Source organism: Bactrocera dorsalis, chromosome 1 (assembly GCF_023373825.1).
Source record: "Bactrocera dorsalis isolate Fly_Bdor chromosome 1, ASM2337382v1, whole genome shotgun sequence".
Classification (NCBI taxonomy): domain Eukaryota; kingdom Metazoa; phylum Arthropoda; class Insecta; order Diptera; family Tephritidae; genus Bactrocera; species Bactrocera dorsalis.
The window spans coordinates 29,225,345-29,251,415 of NC_064303.1; the positions used below are offsets into that span (position 1 = coordinate 29,225,345).

Consider the following 26,071-nt stretch of genomic DNA (forward strand, 5'->3'; position numbering starts at 1 on the left):
TGTCCGTCCGATTGATTTTGGTGAACATTTTGGGTATGAAACGCGTTCTTGCAGGTAATAGATGGAACAACGAAATCAAGTTTTTACTACTTAAAACCAGTTCCGCCATTATTACTGAGAAAATCTGGGAAGCGTGTGCTATATCAAGAAAGTAGGCTACGCTTTGCACTGGATTGATGATTGTTCTTACTTTACATACGTGAGACTTCTTATTGAAGTCAGAAAACTTACACTGACTGCTATTACCTGCACTGCCGACTGCATGCTCAGACGCTAGCATTAGTCAGAACAAAAGTTTTCTTCTTTTCAATTTTCTTCAAAGTAATTATTGTGCACCATAAACCTAATGCTTTTAGTAACTACATTGTATACTCACCTACATGCATACATACATATACATATATTTGTATAGTTTTGTATGTTTTAAGTGACGCAGCGACGTCTTAGAAGTGTGCACGTTTCTATGTTCATGTGATATTTTAATTAATGTTTATTTTACCGTTATAAACTGTTTGTTTACTAACATTGTTTACATGTCCATGAGCTCATTTTAAGCACAATTACTTGGCCTGAGATACAAGTTTGTGAGTATGCATAGCTTTGTATGCTTCTTTTATGTACAAATGTATTTAAATAGATAAAAGAAAATCACATGAATCTCAAAACAGCGTGCACAACTTACAATTCTCGGGAAAAACTAGATTTAGCACAAACTAGCTACTAGCTACTAGATTCTAGAAGTGTAACATTACCCATAATGAGTTAGAACGAGTATTTTAAACTTCTGTTGTTCTTATGATTTCCAATTTTGTTTTGAGCTCAGAAAGTATGTACATATGTATGAAAGTATGTGTCTATATGTCCTCAAGAAAAACGGCTAAAAGAAGTCGACAGAGTAGCTGATCCATTTTCTATTATTTCTGTTCTGTTTCACTTTTATTTTTTGGTCCAATACTTTCAGTTTTAGGTCGCCTCTGATGGCTTCTTGATTTTAGTATGCGGGTAGTAAGGCTCTAATATATGTATGTACATACTTATGTAAGTAGGAGTCGCCTTGGAACTGATTCTTAAAATAATTTAGAAAGCAGAGAGTGAGTTTTTAATTTAAGTCTATTTGAAAAACCGGTAGTGAGAATCTAAAACTCTATTTGAAACTGGCAGTAAAAGTAAGGTTCCGATATAGAGCTCTTATTTAAAATGGTGGTAAAAATGATTCAGAGACCGTTTTTAAGAGCCAGCGTAAGTAAGTAATGTAGGCCTGCCTTTAAAATTGTTACTAAAGTACATATGTAGAGAACGGATAGCTAGGTTCTAATCAATCATTAATAGGAAACTAGACTGCGCCATCCAAAACCCGGTGACGTCATAGACTGTAAAATGAGAAGAGGCAACATAGAGATACTGTCAAAATGCCCATAGATGGTGAAATTTTTTTTTTAATTATTGGAGACTGGATCTGCCAAAGCCTAAGGCGGAGAAAGTAACAGTAAAAACTTTGCGTAAACTCGATATTTATCATTATGAGGTCCTAATATAGGGCTCTCTTTGGAAGTTCTGGTAAGTTGAGTGAGCGTGGCGATTTTATCTTTTATTACTTCAACTCAACAAAAATCTCGTATGATTTCGATATTCAACATGACTGATTGCACTTGACAAAGTTTTCCTTGCCACGAATAAGGTGAACAATTAAAATGATAAGAAATGTAGAATTTTGCGATTTGCATTTTTACTTTTAAGGAGAAAGTTCCAAAGATCATTTAATCATCATTTCAGTCTTTTTAAAATATATTAATAAAGAAATAGCATAATCATCTCTTTTAGTGCTTAAGATTATCAGAATAGTTTAGAGCGTTTGTATTTTCCAATTTAATGACGCTTTATGATTCAACTATGTACTTATATTTGTGAAAGAGCTGAGAAATTAATTTATAACCTCATTCTCTCCAAGCTTTACCTTTAGTGTTAACTGAGGGAAGTGAAATATTACGACGCGAAAATAAACAAAATTGCAGTTGTCCTAAGTACTCTTTGGAAATAAATTAATTGGATTCTTTTTGTATATATTAAAAAAATATAATTTTGTGAAGAAGTGCTCTATTTGATTAGAAAAATATTCCGCTGTCTACAGCTGGCAAAATCAGATAAATCAGATACTTAGATATAAGTTTTCAAACACCAGGTATCAGTAGATAAGCAGCGAATATTTTTCAGGTGTAGAGTTGCTTTAATGTCACTGATATTCAAACTGCACTGACGTATTGGTCGAAAAAGTCTTTTCGTATTTTGTCAATAGATGTCGTTGCAGTCGCATATCTCCCGTGCTACTAATCACATTGTGTCATATCATATAGTGTTGGAAAGGTGAGATTTTAAGCTTCATTTAACCAAAGTATGTAAAAAATAAAAAATATTAAAATCGGGGTAGGTGAAAAAAAGTTACAGCTGTTCAAAAATGATTGAAAATAATGAAATATTCGCTATATTTTGAAATTTTCGTATACAAAAAAAGAAAAATAAAAATGCTCCGCAAGCCAATGAAATTTGTGAAGTTTACGGAGACGATGCTGTATCAGTTCGTGTAGCACAACAATGGTTCGCTCGCTTCCGTTCTGGGAATTTGGAAATTTCGTTTTACACTGATGGAATAATGTCTCCAGCGGAAAACCGGTAAAAAGTGACCGACCAAAATGGTACATATTTCTTTATTTATATATTACTATAAATTAAAAAAAAAATAAGTTGAAATTTAATTAAAAATACGAAAATACTTTTTCGACAACCCATATTTCTAAAAAGGTGCTTTAAAAATCTTGTTTAAAATAATTTTAGGAAGTTAATTCTAATACATATATATAGTGTAAAAAAATTTATTGCAATTAAAAAATTAAAATCCAATAAAAAATGTTTTAACAATTTTTTTAACTATTTTCTAATTATTATACATACTTAAATAGGAATATAAACCACAGCTAGCTACAGTTCCAATCAACTAATTACTATTATTAAATTTGAACACCAGAAAACTTATATATTTTTTTAAATAAAAAAATGTCAACAAAGAAAAGTGTGGAAACATAATTTTTCAGAATTTTTTGCATTCCATACTATTTTTTGTTAAATTTTATTTCTTTTTTTTAAAAAATTGAAGTATAAAAATAAAGCAAATCGAAAAATTTAAACTAAAAAAACATTTTCTATATTTTTTATAAATAAACTGTATAAAATGTGGGAAAGAGTTTCTGAAAGAATTTGGTTCAAAATTTTACTTAAAATAAATTAAATTTTACTTTAAAACAACATTCCAAATTTATAATTTGTATATGTATATGTAAGTATTACTACTGTCTAACTTATACCGAAAAATCCACCAAATATAATCTATTTGTAAATATATATAAAAAGATCTTCTTAAATATAAAAATAAAACAATTCAAAAAAACTACAACCAATAATTTTACGAAACCATAACCAATTACAAGAAATATATGTGTTTACTCGAAAATGTGCAAATACCATTCCTCGTGTATAAAAATGATTCTATACTTGTATACCAATATAGCAACTGAAATAGTCAAACAGCAAACCAGCAAATACCAAAGTGACCCAATCAATCAATTTGTGGGGGAAAAATGTGTGAAAACCAATAACCAAGCAAATTCGAGAAAAACGAAATTATTATATTTTCTTCTTGCATACCACATCAGGTTTGTAGTGGACTTGTTGCGCATGCGCATGCGTATGCAGCATGGCGTTCTTCAACGACGCCGTCCTATCCGGATATAGGCCATTCAGGTTCATGCACTTGCCATTGCTGCCGCCAATATCAGTCTTCGGCAGTGTGAATGTCAATGTGCTGGTCGAGTTCACTTTCGAATTGTGCGATAAACGTTTCATATGCGACCACATTTGTTGCCATGGCGGCGTTGGTTGCGCTGCCGCCGCTGTCATTTCGCGCTGTACGCAGTAGACGCAAGTGATTTGTTGTTGTTGTTGATAATGTTTGTAGCCAATTGGTAATGAAAAATTTCCATTTGTTTTATGGTATGTACGTTTGCGGCCAATTGTTGTTGTTGGTTTATTGTTTTCAGTACGTATAAAATAGAAATAAAATAATATATATTTTTTTTAATATTTGCATAAATAAAATACAGGTTTAATTTTTTTATTTTTCTAAGTGAAAAAAAATTGAGAAGGAATTTTCAATAATGGGGGTTTGCAAATTATTTAGTATAGACCAATATACATATATACATACATATACTAGTCTATACAAAAATATAAAAATTTAGTAAAAATATAACAAGAATATACGGTGAACTTCCCTAACTCGAATCACAATAATACAAAAACAAACTTCGAATTATAGAAGTAAATTTGTATGAAATCTTACTTCGACTGTCAATTCTAGATTCGAGTTATGAACAACTTCGAGTAATAGCTTGAGTTATAGAAGTTCAGCTGTATGAATTTATTTATGGTGAGTGGCGAGTCGAAAAAACAACTCGTATAAATGAAATGAAAAAAGAGTATACACAAAATGAACTTAAAAAAGCTAAATAAACTGGTATAAACTCGTATAAAGAGTGGCATAAACGTAGATTAATTTATATTGGTATAAACTAGTATAAAAACTGGTATAAATGTGATAAACTGGTATAATAAAGTATTGTTGGCACAGCCAACATACAATATTTAAGGCAATATGTTGTGGTTTTTAAGAAATAATTTTGGTAATCACGGTATATAGTATGTCTCCAACTAAAAAAGTGGCAAAATTTGTCTACGAAAATCTCATAAGCCAAAAGGAAATGATACTTAATCACTAAAAATACCTAATCAATTCAATTAGTAACTAACTACTGTATGAAGATCATAACAAATATCAAAGGTCTTCAAGGATCTCAGATCAGATATATAGCGGGATTCTGTAACCAGTCTCTAGTCATGAGACATTTTGAGGCAAAGTCTCAATTTGAGACTAGTTACTATTCAGTAAACAGTCTCTAGCGTTAGTCTCAAAATATTGAGACCTGGTAGTTAGACGGTCACAAAACTAAAAAGAGCTCTTGTCTGCCATTTTGAATATACTGAACAGAGATCATCATAGATATTAATCGATTGTCGTATTTTTATATTTTGTAAGCAACTCAAACACGAAAAAGTTAAAAATAAATAAATTTTACATAAATTTCGTAAATATTATGAAACAAAGTCAACATATGTTTTCATTTTTATTGATAACTATGTTTTTTGACGATGTTATAGAAAATTTAATATTTGTTATCGACATATTTATTTCCATTCAAGTGTAAAAACATCTCTGAATGATGAAATGTAATAGATTTTGTGACTCTCACTTACAGAATAGCAAAATCGTCTCAAGTCTCAAAAATTGTCTCTAACTCAAAATCTCAAATTTAGAGACTTGAGACTGTCTCACGTTACAGAATCGCACGGATAAAGTCATCAATTAGAGACAAAAATTACTTGACCAAGATCATAACGTATGTTAAGCATCCTTAAGCAGCTAATTCAATGTAGTAAGACGTACCAGAAGCCATTTGGTGCTTTGAGTTTTTAATGACTTGAGACTGATCTCCATTTGTGACTATTTTATAAGAATAATTTTCCATTGTTGGTCTCTAATACCGAGGTGAAAATATTATCCCAAACATACTTATACATAAATAAATCGTAAACTATATGAAAATTAAAAATAAAAATTGGGTTTTACACCAGAATAGACGATACACAGAGAAAAATAGAGTATACTAATAAGGTTTTTGTTAATGCGCCGTAAAAGCAAATGCTGTATTTTTGTTAGAGCATCTGGTATAATATGTTCGATGATATATCTGACTCCAACAGAATTGGTTTTGAGTACTTTAAATATTATAAAATCTCAGAAAGATTTATTAATCAACAGTTACTTAGTTGAAAATATAAGTACTTTTACACCTAAATGGAATAAAAGTATTAAGACGAGTTATGTTTTTTTTTTCATTTTTACAGGCATAGAGGTTAAAATTTCTATCCCATATATAAGTCGGTTTTCTGCAACATTAAATATACAAATGTTTTCACACACTATTTATTTTTAATATTTTTCTCTCTCTGAGCTCCTCTGGCTTCTCTGATAAGCATAGCGCCGCAATATTCTTAATAACTAACACAGTTAGTTATTACCCATTCCCAAGAAAGAATGATCTCATAATGATTGCTTGGAAATGAATGACTGATAAAATACTTAAACCGTATTGTTTGAATGACTGATAAATTGTTTGCCTAGTAAATACGTACTAAGAAGTAAAAAAAAAAAAAATCTGTTGCTATTATTAATCTTGTTTATGGTAACCACTCTTTTTGTGCAGCGATTTTAATTATACTCTGAACAGGGTATACAAAGTTTGCCAGCCAGAAGGAAATTATACTTTGCGTGTGTTTCGAACTGGTAAATTTTTTTTTTTGTAAGTTGGTAGTACTGTTAGTAACATGTATGAAAAATTTCACATCAAAATATATTACAAGGCTCTGAAAGTGAATCCTTCGATTTTTACTATGTCTGAATTTATTAAGCAAAGAAGTGCGGAGACAAACCATCTCATACTGCATTGGTTATTCGTGATCATTTCGCTACATTTTCAACTCACGCCGTCATTCCACTATGACTACTCCGAGGACACCGTTTTGATTCAATTGAGGATATAAAAGCTGAATCGAAAAAGGCTACATGGGCCACACGACGGAGGATTTTTCTTGAAAGAAATGAAATGGACAAAATTCACCTTTCAATTTGATCACAGTAGTATACGCGAACTAGTTCCTCACTTTTTGAGCTAAAGATCTAAAGCGTTGCACACCTCTTTTTACTCCCAAGAAGCTGCTCATTCGTCGGAACCAGCGCATAAAATGATCTATTTATATCCTCTTCGTCTGATTTTTGATGGCTGATACAGTATTACTGCGAAATGATATAGTAATGCGGTTTAGAAAATATATTCAGGTATTGTGCTGCTGCCTTAAACAGTAATCTATGCCAAATGTTTCAAAGAAATTTTAACTAATAAAACATTATTCCATAAAAGGGATTGGTTTTTATCAGCCATTTTGTATGACAGCTATGTATATGATATTATGATATAGTACTCCAATATACGCTTTTCCGACAATTGAGCAGTCTCTTGGGGAGAAACAGACGTTTGCAAAAATTTCAAATCGGTATCACCAAAACTGCTTAAATACATGGTTTCATATAAGCAAATTAACCAACATTAAATTACCAACTCTCCCAAATATTTTCATGTCTATTATGTTGACATTTCAAGTACTTTACCTTCATTCCCCAAGTGTCATGCATCATGAATATCCCCTAATAATTGAATTGCGTACGCACGTAGCACACGGCTTATCTATGCCAGCTATGAATTTGTCAAGCGCAAATATGACTTAGAGACGCGATTATTTCATTGTCAAATTACAAACGGTACTTCTGTGAAGCGTATTGAGTAAATAATATTTTTGAGCAAATCGCGTAATTGCTAAAATATTTGTATTACGTATGGGCATATTTACACGGAGCGCTTAACGCACGCTTGTCAACTTTAGCGTAGAAACGATGATGATATCATCTACTAAAGTGCCTATAGTTCGTTTAAGTGAAAAATTCACAACAAAGCTTGCTTTGATTGTTTCTAAATATTTCTGATAAGACACGGAGGTTTTTTCAAATTAAGCTGATAACGTCGAACATTTGAACTATTTGTATGACTTAATGAGTTACAAATTGTTATTTTTAAACATTAATTGCTGTAATTGCACGCAGTTGTTAAGTTTTATTATTTTATTTTTTTCTATTCATAAATTGATAAGGTGTAACCTATATCAGCCACATGTTTGAAATGTAGAATAATCATCTTTTTTTATGTGAAATGATGAAATGATTTTAATTAAAGGTGAGACTAAATGAGACTCATCGACTCCATTTGCTCGTAAGAAATAAAATTATTGTATGAAAATATATACCCTGCTCATAAGAATAATATGTATGTTAGCAACCAAAATGAAAATACTACTATTAGGAAAATAGTAATTGTAACAATATTAATTTAGTTTTTAAAATATTTTTATATGTCGTTCCCCTCAAAGTAATCCCTTTGGCACAAATACACTTATGCCAATGTTTTTTCCAACCCTCGAAACAGATGTTAAAGTCAATTTTCGGAAGAATAGCCTTCAATGCGAATAACGTTTAATGTCTTCAATTGACTGAAAAGGGTTTACCCGGAGAAGTCGTTTGAGTTCTAGACTAGAAGTATAACGTTCAAATAGTGTTCCTTGGTAACAGTTTGGGTGATCGGAAGAAATTTGAAGGGGCACCACACTTTGATAATCGAAGAAAACTGTCAACATAACCATGATTTTTGACCTGCTTTGATGTGGTTTTTCGGCTTCGGCTCACCTTTGTCACAATATTCCTCCGATCGGTCGTCAGTTTCCGGTTGTAAGCACATACAAACATACATAAGTATGCATCATCGCCAGTAAAAATACGTTTCATGACATGGGTGGTCGGAAAGTATTGTTACTCAGACGTTAATCTGACTCGAAAAAATTGAGTGATTTTCGCACCAAGTATTCAATGGTACATAACATTCATTTTTTGGTAAAACTTTTATAACAGTTACTATTGGGAGCAAATTCGAATTTTCGAAAACAAAAAAATAATTATATTTCAAACGTACTGGCTCGGCTTTGGAACCTTGCGGTATCTGCCATTTAAGCTTGAACGAAAAAAGTTCTACAATATTGAAATAAGAGGAAATCGTTGCTAAAATAAAAGGTGTTTTTGAGGTTTTCAACGAAACAATACTTTTTTCTGAGTTGGACTTTTTGACAGTTTTTATTTGATTTATACTCAGTTTTGTTCATCATTTCAGAACGAACAGACCTACTTCGGAACTTATTGATGCTCACTTTTGGTTGAATGGTCTGAAATTGTAGCATTTGAAGGGATGATAAACCACAAGTCATTGTTGATGCTCATTACATTCTAAACACGCCATTTCTAACGTTGCCATACAGCCAACGAAACAATCAATTTATTGGCGGAACCTTTGGTGAGCGCATCGTCTCGCCTTATGGACCACTGGGATCGCCTACAAGATCTTCTGATTTAACCCCGTTGAAATTATGTGAAGGCGCTTGTCTATACAGATAAGCCCAAGACGATTGACTTCTTGGAAGAGATTCCTGCAAAAAGTGGTAGAAAATTGGATCTATTGTATTTTTACTTGCCCGGTTCTCGTCTAAGCGAGCGACAAAAGAACACTTGCTAAATTAACAAACAAAATTTTCAAACACTAAGAAAAAGCTGATTTTAACGAATTCAGCGATTTTGATTAAAATATACCGGATTTTTTCTATATAAGTAAGAAAAATGGATTTTTTTACAACACCTTTTTTGATCTTGCAACCGTTCTCACGAGAGGCAGGTTTACGTTAATGGAACGTGCATGAAATTTTGTCCAGCCAAGGACTTTCAACGGAGTAGGATTCCTCAAACTATTTACAAAAAGTTGTTCATTTTTTCAATAAAAAAGATACGATATAGCAACGCTAAGATGTAAATAATATGGTTTTCAAACTACCTGCTCGAAAAGCTCTCAAAATAGCAACAGTAAAACCAAATGAAGCATACTTCTCTCTTGGCAGTTGAGGGATTATCGCTGTTAAATTTCTTCAACGTTGAGAATTTTTTGGCACTCGCTTACTGAAAAGCATACATACATATCTAAAATACTAAAAATCAGCTGCAAACAATTTGGAACCCTTAGCACTAAAAACAATTGTTGATGCCAATTGTTAAGCCAACAGAAAAGGAAATGGAAGTTTTACGAACCGTGGCCGCCACAATGTTTGGTTAAATAAAATTCCACGAAATATTTGGCCGGATACATCACCGAATAAATATGCATAACTCTTAAGGTATATATGTACATAAGCGGATAGATATACATAGATATACATATACATATACATATACATATACGTACATATATAAATATGTAAATCATATACAGCCTTATAGGTATCTAAACAATTGTAAGGCGTTGTAAAACATAACTCACATGCTAGCAAACAACATGTAAGCACTCAAGTCTCCCCCAAAAAAATGCGAAAAAGTTATAAAAAGCTACAGCTTACATGCAAATCATGCTTTCAAGTTTTGTACTGGTGCTAAATTAAGTTTAGAGGTCTTAAAAAGCAGCGCCAAAGAGACGCGTATAGACTACAAATCCTCCTTTGTACAAATGCAAGTATACATACATACATATGTATATATATGTATACATATGTTGCGCACCGATGTAACTGTGTTGCCGGTAAGCGCTCTAAATAAAGTTGGTTTTTTCGTCTGGTCTCAAAACTGTACAAATAAGCGCGACCATTTGCAACAAAAGCGCCAAACAGGAAATGGATTTTAATTCTGTTAATTGCAACTCGCCAACCGAAAACACATAAAAATGCAATCATTGATTGCAGACTCCCTTGTTTGTAGTTTTTTCTTCTTTGTATTTTATTTGCATTTGAGTTTTATCGTCAGTGGTAAAGAATCTTGTGTTAAAAGTTTAATTTAGGAGCGTGGAGTTAACAAAAATTCACAAAAAAGTGTTAATAAAAAACAACAAAGAAATAATTGTAAAAATAAAATAACACTCAAAAAAACAGGAAAACACAAAAATCGTGGGAAAATAAATTCGTGCAAAGGCAAAAATAACACTGAAATTACAAAGAAATAACGAGTGCAACAAATTTAGTGCGGAAAGCAAGCTTAGACGGTACAAAAATCGATTTGTATTATCACCAAATTTTTTAGTAAAAGTATTGGAAAATGTGTTTACCAATTTTAAATTAAAATTCCCACTCGTGTTTTCGTTATAACGAGTTAAAGTGAGTGGCGGGAAACCTTTTCAAACAAGTTTTTCCTAAATTAAAGCATTGTCATGGAATATAGTGTTTGATAAATTTCCTGAAAATATGTTGTGAAATAAAAAAATTTTCCATCCAAGGACTTTTCTTTGATTCTTCAGTTTGTGTGGCAGCAATACTCGTATGCGATAGTTGTCCGAAAAAGTCTACAGAAATTCTAGCATTATCTTAATCTCTGCCAAATACAAAAATTTCCCATACAAGAGCTTGTCTTTGACCGATCGGTTTGTATGGCAGCTAAATGTTATAATCGTTTGATCTGAACATTTTTTTCGGAAATTGTGGCATGTTTTTAGACAACACACTTCTTGCCAAGTGAAAAAGTTTTCCATACAAAAACAGTATCAGCGATTACGACAAATGAGCAGCTGCTGGAGGAGAGCAGTGATAAATTGCAATCTCAATGCTACTGATATATATTAATATATATTTTTTGGTGCATATGGCTCTTTTAACATCACCCAGAGATGTTCTATAGGGTTTAAGTCTGGGCTGGATGATTTCCACTCCAAAACATTGATCGAATTTCCATTAAAAAAATGTTGTGTTAACTTAGATCTTATGGAGTGGACCAACACTATTCCAAATAAAATATCCCCACACCATGATTGATCCTCCACCATTCTCAACTACGCGTAGAACCCAGCGAGGATCAAATTCTTGAATTATTGGACGGCAAATATACGTACGACCATCAGGTCCTAAGCGATTAGTTTTTGTTACATCATTCCGAAGGACATATCTCCATTGTTTTGTTAACTTAGACCAATAAGAGTTGGCAAAGTTTACGCGTCGTTTCTACGAATTTTAGTCAGAAGTGGGTTCCTGCGTGGTGGGCTGCCGTGAAGTCCAGATTCGACCAAAGGCCGAGCAATTATTATCTTGGATATTTGGATATTGTATTCGCCTCGAATTTCATGTAGAATGTCAGTGGAACTCTTTTTTGGGACTTTTCGCGAGGTAGTCTAATTCAGCGGTCTATTTCTGTTGGAGATTTTTGGGTTTTTTCTTTTCGTGCAATATTGAAAATAGTTTTAAAATTCTGTGTTATCTTAAGGACATTTAAAACATTTTTTTCCTAGCATTTGACCTCATTCGGAATTTCTTTGCACATCTTTCCAGACCGAAGAAGGTTAAAAATGTACCTACGAAGGGTAGGTGTACAGCTGCAGCTTTTCCTCATTAAAAAATTTGAATAATACATTTTAATATATTTTAAACCACAACTTTGAAACAAATTCTTTAAGAAATATTACAATATTACTAATAAAAATTAGCGCCAGAAGGAATTTTAAAAAACTGTTTCTAATTAGCTGTCGCACTCAGTTCACCTTCTATATCCTAACGCACTTAATCTTTGGGAAAAAATTAAAAGAACTTTAACTTCACAACTACGAAACAGAGTGAATTTAGTAGTAAATAAAGTGGCACAAATAATGCAAGACTTTTTAGAATATAAATAAGGGTATATGAAAAATGTTTCGCATTATACTCATCAGCCACCTACAAAAAAGCGAGCATTTCTAATTAGCTGTCAACAGCTGTATGGATATATTGAGCACCACTTGGAGGAACCTAATTTTTAAAGAGAGTTGCCATGTTTCTGCAATTAAAAATGCAGCTAAATTTTGCAATACTATTTAATAATGACGGAGATATTTTTACCACACCGAAGGTATTTGAAAAATCGGTCAGTTGCAACAGTTTTGAAACCGAGTTACCACCTTTTTAGAAAATGCTTTGAGAAAAATAAATTTTCACTTGAGTTGCCAGTTTCTTAAAATTACACTCTTCTTTATTTGTGAAAGTTATTCCAGCTTCAATGCAAGCTAAACTCGCTTTTTTCTCGTTTTAATTGTCAATTCGAACATTTGCAGCAAATTAGTTGTGTGCAATTCATTAAACGGAAATTATAATCAAATTCAATAAACAACAAAAATAACGGGTGATTTTTTTGAGGTTAGGATTTTCATGCATTAGTATTTGACAGATCACGTGGGATTTCAGACATCCTGTCAAAGAGAAAGATGCTCAGTATGCTTTGACATTTCATCATGAATAGACTTACTAACGAGCAACGCTTGCAAATCATTGAATTTTATTACCAAAATCAGTGTTCGGTTCGAATGTGTTTCGCGCGCGTGTTTTTGTTCAGCGATGAGGCTCATTTCTGGTTGAATGGCTACGTAAATAAGCAAAATTGCCGCATTTGGGGTGAAGAGCAACCAGAAGCCGTTCAAGAACTGCCCATGCATCCCGAAAAATGCACTGTTTGGTGTGGTTTGTACGCTGGTGGAATCATTGGACCGTATTTTTTTCAAAGATGCTGTTGGACGCAACGTTACGGTGAATGGCGATCGCTATCGTTCGATGCTAACAAACTTTTTGTTGCCAAAAAATGGAAGAACTGAACTTGGTTGACATGTGGTTTCAACAAGATGGGCGCTACATGCCACACAGCTCGCGATTCTATGGCCATTTTGAGGAAAACTTCGGACAAACAATTTCATCTCAAGAAATGGACCCGTAAGTTGGCCACCAAGATCATGCGATTTAACGCCTTTAGACTATTTTTTGTGGGCTACGTCAAGTCTAAAGTCTACAGAAATAAGCCAGCAACTATTCCAAGCTTTGGAAGACAACATTTCCGAAGAAATTCGGGCTATTCCGGCCGAAATGCTCGAAAAAGTTGCCCAAATTGGACTTTCCGAATGGACCACCTAAGACGCAGCCGCGGTCAACATTTAAATGAAAATTATCTTCAAAAAGTAAAATGTCATGAACCAATCTAACGTTTCCAAATAAAGACCGATGAGATTTTGCAAATTTTATGCGTTTTTTTTTTTTAAAAAAAGTTATCAAGCTCTTAAAAAATCACCCTTTAGTAGTCGGCAAAAAACAGAAAAGAAAATTCAAGTTGAGCAAATTATTAAATAAATGGGTGGCGTGCAGACTGTGTGGTGTTGACTTAATCAAATGGCAAAAAAATAATATTTCCCCAGTTCGTCTGTCAGTCAGACAACGCGTTGCATGACGTTGCCAGCGTTGCAATGACCGGAAGCAAAACAGCTATGTAATTACTTACATACCTAAGTATATACAAACATGTAAGTATGAATGTATGTACATATGTATATATGAGAGCGATTGCTTGTTTACTTATTTATCTGCATCGTGTCTGCATTAATTTTGCTCTGCAAACGGCATCGCCGATGCAATTGAAAGCGTTGAAAACGCTTGGCGTGCTGGCGAGTTGCTGGCTTGACGACATGTCGGCTTGCTGTTGCGTTGAAATGTGTGCACAATTTTAATTGTTGACAATTTTACTCGTGATTAGTACACAAAATGTCATTGTATATATTTACAGTTAAGTATACACATATTTACATGCAGACAAACAATAAATGATTATTGAAATCAAAAAGGAAATGAATGGGGAAGAATGTCAAGTTGCGCTGCAGCACTTAGATATGCATTTACAATAAATGTGTATATATGTATGTAAATATATATTTATATATGAATATATAAAATAACATGACTCAAGCAATACAGATAAATTTATTGAAGATATAACGGGTGATCCAAGGAGAGGTACTTTTTCAACAGCCTTTCTTTGACAGATCACGCGTAAGTCGTGCCAAAATTTATATTGTTTTAGCATTTCATCATCGAAAGACTTACACCCTAAACAAAACGTTTGCAAACAACTCAATTTATTAAAAAAAAAACTCCACGTTCTGTAGAGAATGTGTTTCGCGCGCTTGGCTCAGCTTAATCGGCCTGCTGAGCGTACTATTCTCAACGCCATCACTCAACGTCTCTTGCATTGAAGAAAATATAACCGTAGCTGACAATGTAACGAAATCGTAGAGAGTCGATTCGGCGCCGTTCGCAGCAACTCGGATAGACGTATGGAACGATTTGGCGCATTTTACGTCGAGATCTTAAATTGAAAGCGAAAAAAGTACTGCTTGTGCAAGAACTTAAGCCACTCGATCTTCCCAAACAACATCTTAAAAAGTTCCTTGAAGATCTGACATTTTTCACGCCAAATTTGTTCAACCGATGAGGTCCATTTCTGGCACAATGGGTAAACAAGCAAAATTGCCAAATTTCATCCGAAAAAACAATGATTTGGTGTGTTTGTGGACGGCGGAATCATCGGTTCATCTTTCTTCAAAAATTATGCCGGTGAGAACGAAACCGTCAATGGCGAACGGTTATCGCACCGTGATAATTGACTATTTGATGTCTGAAACTGAAGGTCGTGATCTCGGCGACATTGGTTTCAAAAAGATGGGCGCCACTTCCCACACATGGCATCAATCAGTGGATTCATTGAGAGAACTCTACGTTGAGCAAATAATTTCACGTTTCTGTGCCGGTAGATTGGCCGCCAAGATCGTGTGATATCAGACGGTGGAGATGTGGCCTTTGAGCATAACATAACGCTTGTTATTCGCCAGTTACCAGTCGAAATGAACGAATGAAAGAATCCAAAATTGGACTCAACGGATGTTACATCTGAGACGTAGCCGCGGCCAACATTTGAAAGAGATAATTTTCAATGCCAAAGAATGTTCTTCAAATGATAGTAATCATTCGCATTAATTTGAAAGTTTTTGTGTTTCTTTATTTAATGAAGTAAAGAACCTCGAAATGGATCACTCTATATGTATATACATATATGTATATATTAAACATAAGTTATGATAACATAACGAATGTTCGCTACAATCAGTTTCCAATTGACAGAGAGCGCTCCTTCATGCGCTTAATCAATCAGTGTTTAATAATAAATACTCTATTGTGACTGAATTAACTTAAGTAGCGAGACAAATTCTTGTTGCAGAAGTAGCTGCTGGCACAGTGACTGTCATAAAAATATCACAGTCAAGTAAAATAATCAGTACCCGTATTCTCCACGCCACTTCTCTACCCGCTACGAGTGTGATCTGCACTCTTGAGAAAAGAGAAGGCAAGAGACAATCCACCATTAACCATTTAATATGTTAATTTAGTAAGTTTTGGCGTATAGAAGAGAGCTAAGCTAATGTAAATCGCATTAACGTCTTCGAACTCTTGTGGGGATACAGCGGTTAAATAGAATACTAATTTGTTCAGAGATTTGAGAGAGATTGCATCGGCTAATAACCCATGCAGCATTTCGTCAAGATACCTTGCCAAATAAAAAAGTTGTCATACAAGAACTTGATTAAAATCGCACTATTTTCATGGCAGTTATAGGTTATAGTGATCCCATCTGAACAATTTCTTTTTTATGATTAAAAATTATATATTGGACTTTTAATATATGGCAAAACTATTTAAATATTTTTTTTTTTTATTACCACTGACTTTTTAGCTTTCAATCTTTCAATACTTAATAAAGTAAATATAGCCTGTTAGCTCTCAATTAATAAGTACATACTTTCAATAAATTTTTCATGGAAAACTAGTACTACTTGTACTATGCATCCCATTACAAGACATTTCATCAAATACATTTACATTTTTTGTTTATTTAATTTTTTTAATTTTCATTGTTTTACACTTTTTGTTAGCGATCTTGAACGGCGACAACAATTTCCTCTATTCTCATATGTATATTTCTGATAGCATTTCAATTAGGCCGTTCCAGGCGTTCCAATTGCGAAATGTCAAAACCAACAGAACCAGTCAACTGTCAAAGTTAGATAAGTGAGCGACTCTCTCATTTCCAATGACAGGAGAGTTGGGCATCTCTTTATCTCTGCTATAGTAGTGCGATATTGGCGGTTCCGACAAAAGAGAAAGATACAAAATGACCAGTGAAATATTTCAAATCGATATCTCATAAACTGAGCTGCTAGTTTACGTACATACGACATATGGATATGGTCTAATCGAGTCTTCTTCTCAAGCTGATCATAACGTATATTTTAAATAATATCTGACGTTTCCTTCTAGGTGCTACAAATTACAGGTGGCGTTTTTTCTTATCTCAATTAGTTTTAGGTAAATTTCAACCATTCGTGAGTGAGTCAGTAAATAATTATAAAATTCTTATTGCAACATTACACAAATTATAAATTCCATTTATTTTACAAACAGCTGGATTAGCCTTTAGGTACCATAGATATCGAAATTCATTTATGTAAATCATAAGTAAACCACATGCATATTAATTAACTTGATTGAGTTCATTTGTCGGTAAGTGGCAGTCTTAATTCCGTGCTGAAGAGTTCGCACAACACTCGCGGAAAATGTCTCGCTTTGCTTTTACTATTTGGCTGTATTGTATTTTACTTTTCCAGATCAGATTTTGCTACTTTCAGGATCGTTCAGAATCAAGTAAACCGTGCGCTTGCATTTGCGATTCTGCTTTGGAAGTCGGCGTTTTTGAAGATAATCTCGTTGACGAAAATCCTTCAACCACGAAACAGTAAAAATGATTAGCTTAATGGCTTCTAGTCTAGAATGTAGTACACATTGTTATTAACTGTTTATTTCAGGGCACCAGTAAACAGACCGTTAAGTTGTATGGAAGCAACAGCTGCAAGCAATAAGAGTGGTGTTTACAAAATTCAGATACCACAACTTAAACTCCCCAGTGTGGATGTGTATTGTGATGACGACACTGATGGCGGCGGATGGCTGGTTTTTCAACGGCGTGTAACTTATAAAGAGAATTTTTATAGAGATTGGAAGAGCTACCAAAATGGTTTTGGCGACGTTAACGAAAGCTTTTGGTTCGGTTTGGATAAATTGCACGTGCTTACTAGTACCTGCGAACATGAGATGTATATTAAATTACGAAAAAGGAATGGCGAAGAATACTATGTTAAATATACAAAGTTTCGTATTGGTTCAGAGTCAGAAAGCTATGCTTTGAAGGAATTGGGTAATTGTAGTGGCACCGCTGGTGATTCCTTAATTAGAGGACATCTGGGAACAAAATTTTCAGCGATTGATCGTGATAATGATAAACATAGAGGATGGCATTGTGCATATTATTTTAGAAGTGGTTGGTGGTTTCACAATTGCTATTTTAGGTAAAGAAATTTTACATAGTATCAGTGATGGTGGTGCTTTATCTTTTATATTTCAGTAACCTGAATGGGCTTTACCTTGCAACCAAAAAATACGGTATAAACTGGAATTCCATTGAAAATGAGGTGCCTTTAGCATTTTCGGAAATGATGATGCGACCAAAACAATCTTGCTGGAGACAATTAATGAAACAAAAATTAAATCGAGTTGTTTAAGAAATTTTACTGTTTTAACTATTTACAAATAATACAAATCGCAAAACATTTAAAATTCCAATATACATACTTGTATTTAAATGCTTAACTTATTATACTTGTAATTTATCCATTAATATTCGATCGATGCAACCGCAAATAAAATTTGGCACACAATCTTTTCTCATCAAGAAGCCACTCGTTTGACGGTACCGTTGTCATGTCCTTGCATAGACAATTTTTTTATTTGAAAAGGTAACTTCATGAAATTTGACATAGCTTATTATCCAAGGTATCACTACAATCGACTAAATCATTGTTCAGATCGGACCACAAAAACCAAAAGCGGAAAAAACTCGTATGAGGAAAATATTCCAATGGTTGTTCTGTGTAAATTTGTCTAAGAAACTATAAAGAGTTTAGCTTCTAGGGTTGCCGAAGGCATCTTTCTCAACATCGATGGAATCTTCAGAAATGTGAGGTGAAGGAGATGCTTAAAGCCATATAATAGTTTGAGGTGGCCTCGAACTTCACGCAGCTTGACAGAAAGGTCATACTGTTGTGAGGTAGTGCAAAGACATCCCGAATGGTTAACAGGGGCATGCTGCAGGTGATCTTGATGGTAAACGATCTACTTTAAAACTAGAGGAACGAGACACACATACCGACGAGAGAAATGCGAATTGGGCGGAGGCGCAGTAAGCTTTTTCATGGATAGGTCGAGGCTAGCAGGAGAAGTTTTCTGTAAGAAGCTCGACGTCAATCTTACCTTTAGTCTAACGAACCACTGTAGTATTTTCTAGTCAGAGTGCCTGCTCTTAAGGTGATGATAGACGTACTGCTTGAAACAGTAACCTTTTCGGGAAGGTGAGCATTCACTCCGACATCAGAGTGACAATACGAGCGTTGAGCACGCCAATTCGCACAAAGTTAGTCCAGGAGTATCTGTTCTCACTAAAAAAACATGAAGCTAATTCATCATCGGACTCGTTTGGGGGTCTGATGACCAGCGGAACTCGTGGCAACTACAAACCCAACGAGTTAGTCAGAGAGGGCATCCTTGCCACGCTCACATTAGAATTTGAGCGATTTGGATCTCCGTTTACGTCTTGGGTTCTAACTCTGGATCAATGGACTTCGCGTGCGCTTACCGGACTGTGATCGACGACTCTCTCCTGTGTGACGGCAAGATCTTTTTAATGAAGAGTAGCTTATAGGAGATCTTCTTAACCTACAGGACATTAACCAATAGCCATTCAAGCGGTAAGGCTAAAAGTCTTAACGGACAAGATGTAAAATTTTTATGGAAAAGAGTGATGTGGAATCATCCAGGCAATTTTAACTCCATTATCCAGCCTTTGCGAACCAGAAAACGTAGCATAAACTGATATTAGCCGTCTCAACTAAGTTCTGATGGACTCAAAACAATCTATTATATAGGTGTTTGTTGCAACACAACGGACTAACCGTACGTCTAAAAATGGTCGAAACTGGATTAAAAGTTATGCATAGTTTCATTTTATCATTAACACACCTGCTCCAGAACAACGTCTTACACTATTTGATGAGCTCTATATGCAAAGGAAATCATTGGTTTAAATCTCTATAAAAAGTGAAGCCGGCCATAGTGCTCCATGTGATGGGGAACTCTATGGAACCATGGTTAACGACTTCATGTTTGAATTGTTGATCTGGACAACCTTTGGTTCCAGAAGGATTACGTTACATGCCATACAGCCCACGAATAACATCGGAGGACAGGATGCTTGGATCCGACTTCTGTACGTTAAATTTCAGTTAATTATTTTTAGGTAAACTTCAACCATTCGTGAATGAGCCGGTAAAAAATAATAAAATTCTTATCGCAATCGTACACAAATTATAAATTTCTTTATTTTACAAACAGCTGGATTTGCCTTTAGGTACTATAGATATCGAAATTCATTTCTTTAAATCTTAAGTAAACCACATGCATATTAATTAACTTGATTGAGTTCATTTGTCGGTAAGTGGCAGTCTTAATTCCGCGCTGAAGAGTTCGCACAACACTCGCGGAAAATGTCTCGCTTTGCTTTTATTATTTGGCTGTATTGTATTTTACTTTTCCAGATCAGAATATGCTACACTCAGGATAATTCAGAATGCGGTTGCATTTGCGAATCTGGTGTGAAAGTCGGTGTCGTTGAAGATAATGGCGTTGAAGATCGAAGTAGTGAAGTTAGCAAAGACACACAAAATTCGGAAGCCGAAACGCAGCCATTAAACAACGGAAAAACTTCGGGAAAGGAAAATCCTACAACTACGGAACAGTAAAAATGATTAGCTAATTAATGGCTTCTAGTCTAGAATGTAGTAAGCATTGTTGTTAACTGTTTGTTTCAGGGGACCAGTAACCAGAGCGTTAAATTGTATGGAAGCAATAGCTGGAACCTCTAGGAGTGGTGTTTATAAAATTCAGATACCACAACTTAAACTCCGCAGTGTGGATGTGTATTGTGATGACGACACTGATGGCGGCGGATGGCTGGTTTTTCAACGGCGTGTATCTTTTGAAGAAGATTTTTTTAGAGATTGGGAGAGCTATAAAAATGGATTTGGCGACGTTAGCACAAACTTTTGGTTCGGTTTGGATAAACTGCACGTGCTTACTAGTACCTGCGATCATGAGCTGTATATTAAATTAAAAAAAAGGAGAGGCGATCAATACTATGCTAAATATACAATGTTTCGTATTGGTTCCGAGGCAGAAGGCTATGCTTTGAAGGTATTGGGTGCATATAGTGGCACTGCTGGCAGTTCCTTACGATATCATTTGGGAATGAAATTTTCAACGATTGATCGTGATAATGATCTGAATCGAAGTCATAATTGTGCATATTATTTTAGAGGTGGTTGGTGGTTTAATGATTGCCTTATTAGGTAAACATGTTTACATATTAGTCATGGTGCTGATTTGTCTTTTATATTTTAGTAACCTGAATGGACTTTTCCTTGAAATCCTTGACTGTGGTGTATACTGGAAGAGCCTACAAGACGCACCTTTAGGATTTTCGGAAATGATGATACGACCAAAAGAAACCTGCTGGAGAAAATTAATGAAGAAATCTTTAATTTGAGTTGTTTATGAAAATATAGTATTTTATGTATTTGCATTACTAACGAGCATACTTATATCGTATTAACCTGTATACAAATTACAATGCAATAATTATTCCAATATACTTCAGACTTCATCTTTGACCATAAATAGCGGATAAATCTGAAAAAAAATTAATAATACTTCTATAACGATTTTCAAGGTTCAGGTTGACTTCATACCTTACACTCGTACATCTGACTTAATGAAGTTCAGAGAGCATATTGGATCAGGTAATAATACGACTATGTCGTAGTGCCAAAAATTGGAATTAGTCGCCATAAAAATATTGTGAAAATTTCAAACTTCTGGTTGGCTTTACAGCTTGTAAGTCTTATAATGTGTAAGATAACTGAATACAAAAATATATTAATGCCGAAAATGTGTGTTGTCTGCTGACTTTAAACCGTGTTGTTGCTTATTTGCTATAGCACCGAATATGAATGCAATTGGTTTTAGAACCCTAGTCCAAACCTCATATCCTAAGCAATAATGTATAATGAATCCCGATCCAGTGGTTGACGTTTTCTACATTAAGTCAATACATCAAATATATATTTGCTATATCTTTATATATAAAAATTACGTGTCACGCTTTTTGACCGCGATGAAAACCTAAATTACTGAACCGATTTTAATAAAATTTAGCACACCATGTCGGGTTTGAACCAACTTAGAAGATAGGATAGTAAAAACAATTCATAAATAAAAAATCTAGTGAAAGCTCTAAAAAGCAAACATCTTCCTTAACCATGCACATTGGTCGGTCCCACAATTGGTTGATGTTTATTAAGGGATCAGTAGGGTAATCTGACCTATTTTTTGACTTTTTTTCATAGAAATTTTTATTCAACAATAAAACTATTTTCACATATCTTGAAGTATATCGTGGTGTACATAAACACAATTTTTCGGAATTTTTTGATGACATCTGTCGAAGAAATGGTTGGGTGAATGAGCTGCGTTTTTTCACTGGCGGACACGATTTCTCATGTTTGGATCATCTGAAACACAAACACCCAATATATTCTTAAGTGAATGGTTATCGTCTCTACTAGAATCACGAAAAAATGTTGGTAAATAAAAAAGTAATTAACGTTTTAACGTCAGGCATTTTGTGAACATTTTTAAAAAAAAATTGAGCAAATCTGTTGCGTAGTTCGACCGGAATTCCATACATATGTCCGCCAGTTTAAAAAAGTACGTCTTGAGAAAAACGCGTTTAAAGTTTGAGGTGAGACACTCCGAGTGCTCTAAACATCGAACGGTATTATTATTTTTGGGCCTTTTTCGAAACCTTCCAATGGTAAAGTGGATTTCTACATTAATTCCAAGGGTATAAGGGAACAGAAAATGAAAAAAAAAAAACAATTTAGAAAAGATTACCCTATTGACCCCTTAAGTACAATCTATTAAGCGCACAATTATATTAACTGGACAGAGAGGCTGGTAACCAGACATTGAGAAGGCAGCCTTAAATTCGTTATTTTTTCAATGAAATTTATTTCTATGAACATATTCAAAATTAAACCTCAAGTACAATCCCTTGGATTCTTATACCGAAAAAACGTTTTCGCCTATATTAGTAAATAAAAATTTTGATCTATTGAATAGTTTATTATATGAATAATAATATGAAATGTATACTACGGCAACGCGTGACCGGTTCCACTAGTAGTATATAAGTCTATAGGTATATAAATGATCACCGTGATGAACTGAGTTGATTTAGCCCTGTCCTTCTATACACGAAGTATTAGTGAAGATATTATTCTCAATTTTTTCACATAATACTTTAAGAATTTTTTCAAATTGGATACAAAGCTTACAACTGCCATACAAAGTGATCGATCACACTCAAGTACTTTGTAGTACTTTTTTATTTCAAAAAATATCTTGACAAAATTTGACAGAGTTTGTTATTCAAGACAACACTCTCGCTTCTCAGTAAACCAAATTTAGATCGTATAACTATAGTATATAGCTCCCATACAAACTGATCGATTTTAATCAAGTTCTTGAAAGAAAATCTTTTTTATTTATCGGACAGCCCTCGTATTTTATACCCTTTTTTGCAGCAAAAAATGAACATGAAGGGTATTATAGCCTCGGTGCTGCCGAAGTTAATGTTCTGTTCTTCTTCTTAGTTCAGTTTTATCACATTCAACGCATTGCACTTGGCACTTGCCGCACACTCTTTGTGTTTTTATCTTCACTGTTGCAGGCGTGGTTTCTACGCGCACTTTGCTTTGCGTTCTTAACTGTATTTTTTATCATTAAAGGCATGCGCAATGCATATACGCCGTCATTCCATCTCCGTTCAATATAACACACATTGTGCCTCAATCGACTTCCGGTGTATTTTATTGTGGTTTCTTTATTATTATTTTTTCTTTTATTTAAAATTAATGCCTTTCTATGGGCAATCATTTTCGGTAGATTATTCACAGTTTTTCTTGTAATTTATCAGTGCAACAGGCTGTCGGCATATACTATATCTAAGTATACATATGTACATATACTCGCACATACACAGGTTGCCTGCTAATAGAGTTATTTTGAACAATGTGGACAAATTCATGGTACTACAACAATAAAAAATGGTATGCTAATTTGCAGCGCATATTGTATAGTACATATGGACATACAAACAACTGTTAGTTAACAAACATTTTTATGAATGAATTTTCGGTCAACACTATTAAGCAAATACAGCAAATGTTTAAGTCCAACGGGCGGTGGCTTTATTAAATATTACGTATATTAACATTCATTGTTTGTTAAACAAGAGAATGCTTCCTGACTAAGCTTTTAGTAGCCACATAGTAGTAAGGCCTAAAATTTTATTGTTCTTTTCATTTGCATATTAAATTGATTTTTATTGTTGTTATCATCAGGAAATGTATTCTGTTTGAAATCGCCCGCCACTTGGTTTTAAGGCTTTATACGCACACATACATACAATTTTATTGATAAAGCTTAAAATATTAAAAAAAAAAGACTTCACAGAAATGAAATCAATAAAACTCTTAAATCGTAAGGCAAATAAGAATTCTTTGTTTGTATGCTTTTCTTATACTCAGGCAGAATTGTGCGGCATAAATTGATTAAGACAACACGAGACGTTTGGGTAGCTGAACTTCAGATATTTGTGAATAGCTGAGAGGAGTGTGAATGCAGCGGTCATTAAACCAGGTGTATGTAAATACATATGTTTACAACAAATTTTTGAAACGAGAGACTTTTAAAGTATAGAGTTCTTATTGTAATCATATGCTATGTACATAGCTACTTGGAGAAAAGCAGGAATAAAGCAGCTTAGTTGCTAAAAATTTGTGAATGAATGCACAATATTTCAAAACGAATCTGTCAAAATTACATGACGGGATTTAAAAAATTAATAGTTCAAAAAAACACCCTATATATTATATATATAATATATTATATATATATATTATATATTATATTCTTTTATACTCTAAATATATACATATAAGTATATACTATATACATACTTATGTAAATTCCGCCTCCGTCTCCAATTCTTCAACCATGGTAGCTAACCCTCTCCTTGTTTTTTCTTTCAAGGCTCGCCATATTGCTTTCAACTCTTCCTCTTTCGAACTCTTACCAAAGGCTTCACGCTAATGCGTGCATAAAAGCCATTTGTGGATTCGTTGGGCACATATACAAATAAAAACTTACTAGCTTTACTATAGTTCAAAGCTCAATTTCAATGTGCAAGGCAACTAGGACAGTATGATTACACAATCAAGAGCAAACAGGCTACCAGCCAAATACAACTAATAAATTCAGTTTGTGAATTGAGTTCGTTGCCAAAGCGAAGCTTTTCATTGCAATATCCTAGCATTAGCATTATAGATTTAGTAATGTTTGTACATGTCTCCTATACACATGTATATAAGTAAGTGCAAACAATATATACATACATTTACAGAAGCACATACATACCATGTACATTTCCTAGTGTACGAATGTGGGCAATTTTCAATTTCCTATGTGAAAATGTACATACATATGTATGTATATGAGTGTATTTAGTTATGTCAAGGGTTATATTATGCGGTTGTAAATATTATATATGTATATGTATACTCATGTATATATAGAGTACATATCTAGAAGGATAATGCTAATTAGGCGGGTTCTTAAATACGGTAAAATGATTCTTTATATTTCCCTAATACCATGTTCAGACCGAAAATTTAAAAGATTAGATTACATTTAAGCATTTCATAACCCAACAGTGTTCTCACTGCCGTTAGAAAGATCAAAAAACAGCTGTTATTGTCATTCAAGAACTCACATCGCTTAATATTTATCAAAAGAAAAGACTGTCATATAGTATTTTGAAATAAAAGCCGTCTTTTTTCAAATATTTTCCATATAATAGAAATAGTGGATGCATTTTTTCATTTTTTAAGTCAATTTTCAGGTGAAATTAGATTCATTGCTTTAAAAAAAATTTGTTTGTTTACATTTTTTCCTTTTGTAGTGTCTAAATCAGCTGTGATAATGTAACAGATTTCCAATGCTGACAAGTAGATGGCGCAAAATCAGAGTCGCACAGAGAGATCTGGCGTGGATCAGTTTCAAACCATTTCAATGAAGTGATATTGGAACTGTCATTTTTGTATGGCGAAATCTTGATACATTTTTAAGATTAGTGGGATAATCCATTCAACAGCCGAAATCG

At 33.8% G+C, this 26,071-nt stretch overlaps 1 protein-coding gene across 3 annotated transcripts in view; it reads right to left on the reverse strand.

The window, feature by feature from the left end:
• Nucleotides 1-26,071, reverse strand: part of LOC105223293 (uncharacterized) — a 138,700-nt gene that overhangs the window by 90,689 nt on the left and 21,940 nt on the right. The window contains exon 3 of one of the 3 annotated variants that reach the window (XM_011200970.4): nucleotides 3,697-3,954. The exons of the other annotated variants lie outside the window; for them this stretch is intronic. Coding sequence (XP_011199272.2) covers nucleotides 3,697-3,954 — 258 coding nt within the window. The remainder of the gene's footprint in view (nucleotides 1-3,696; nucleotides 3,955-26,071) is intronic. 3 annotated transcript variants of the gene reach the window in all.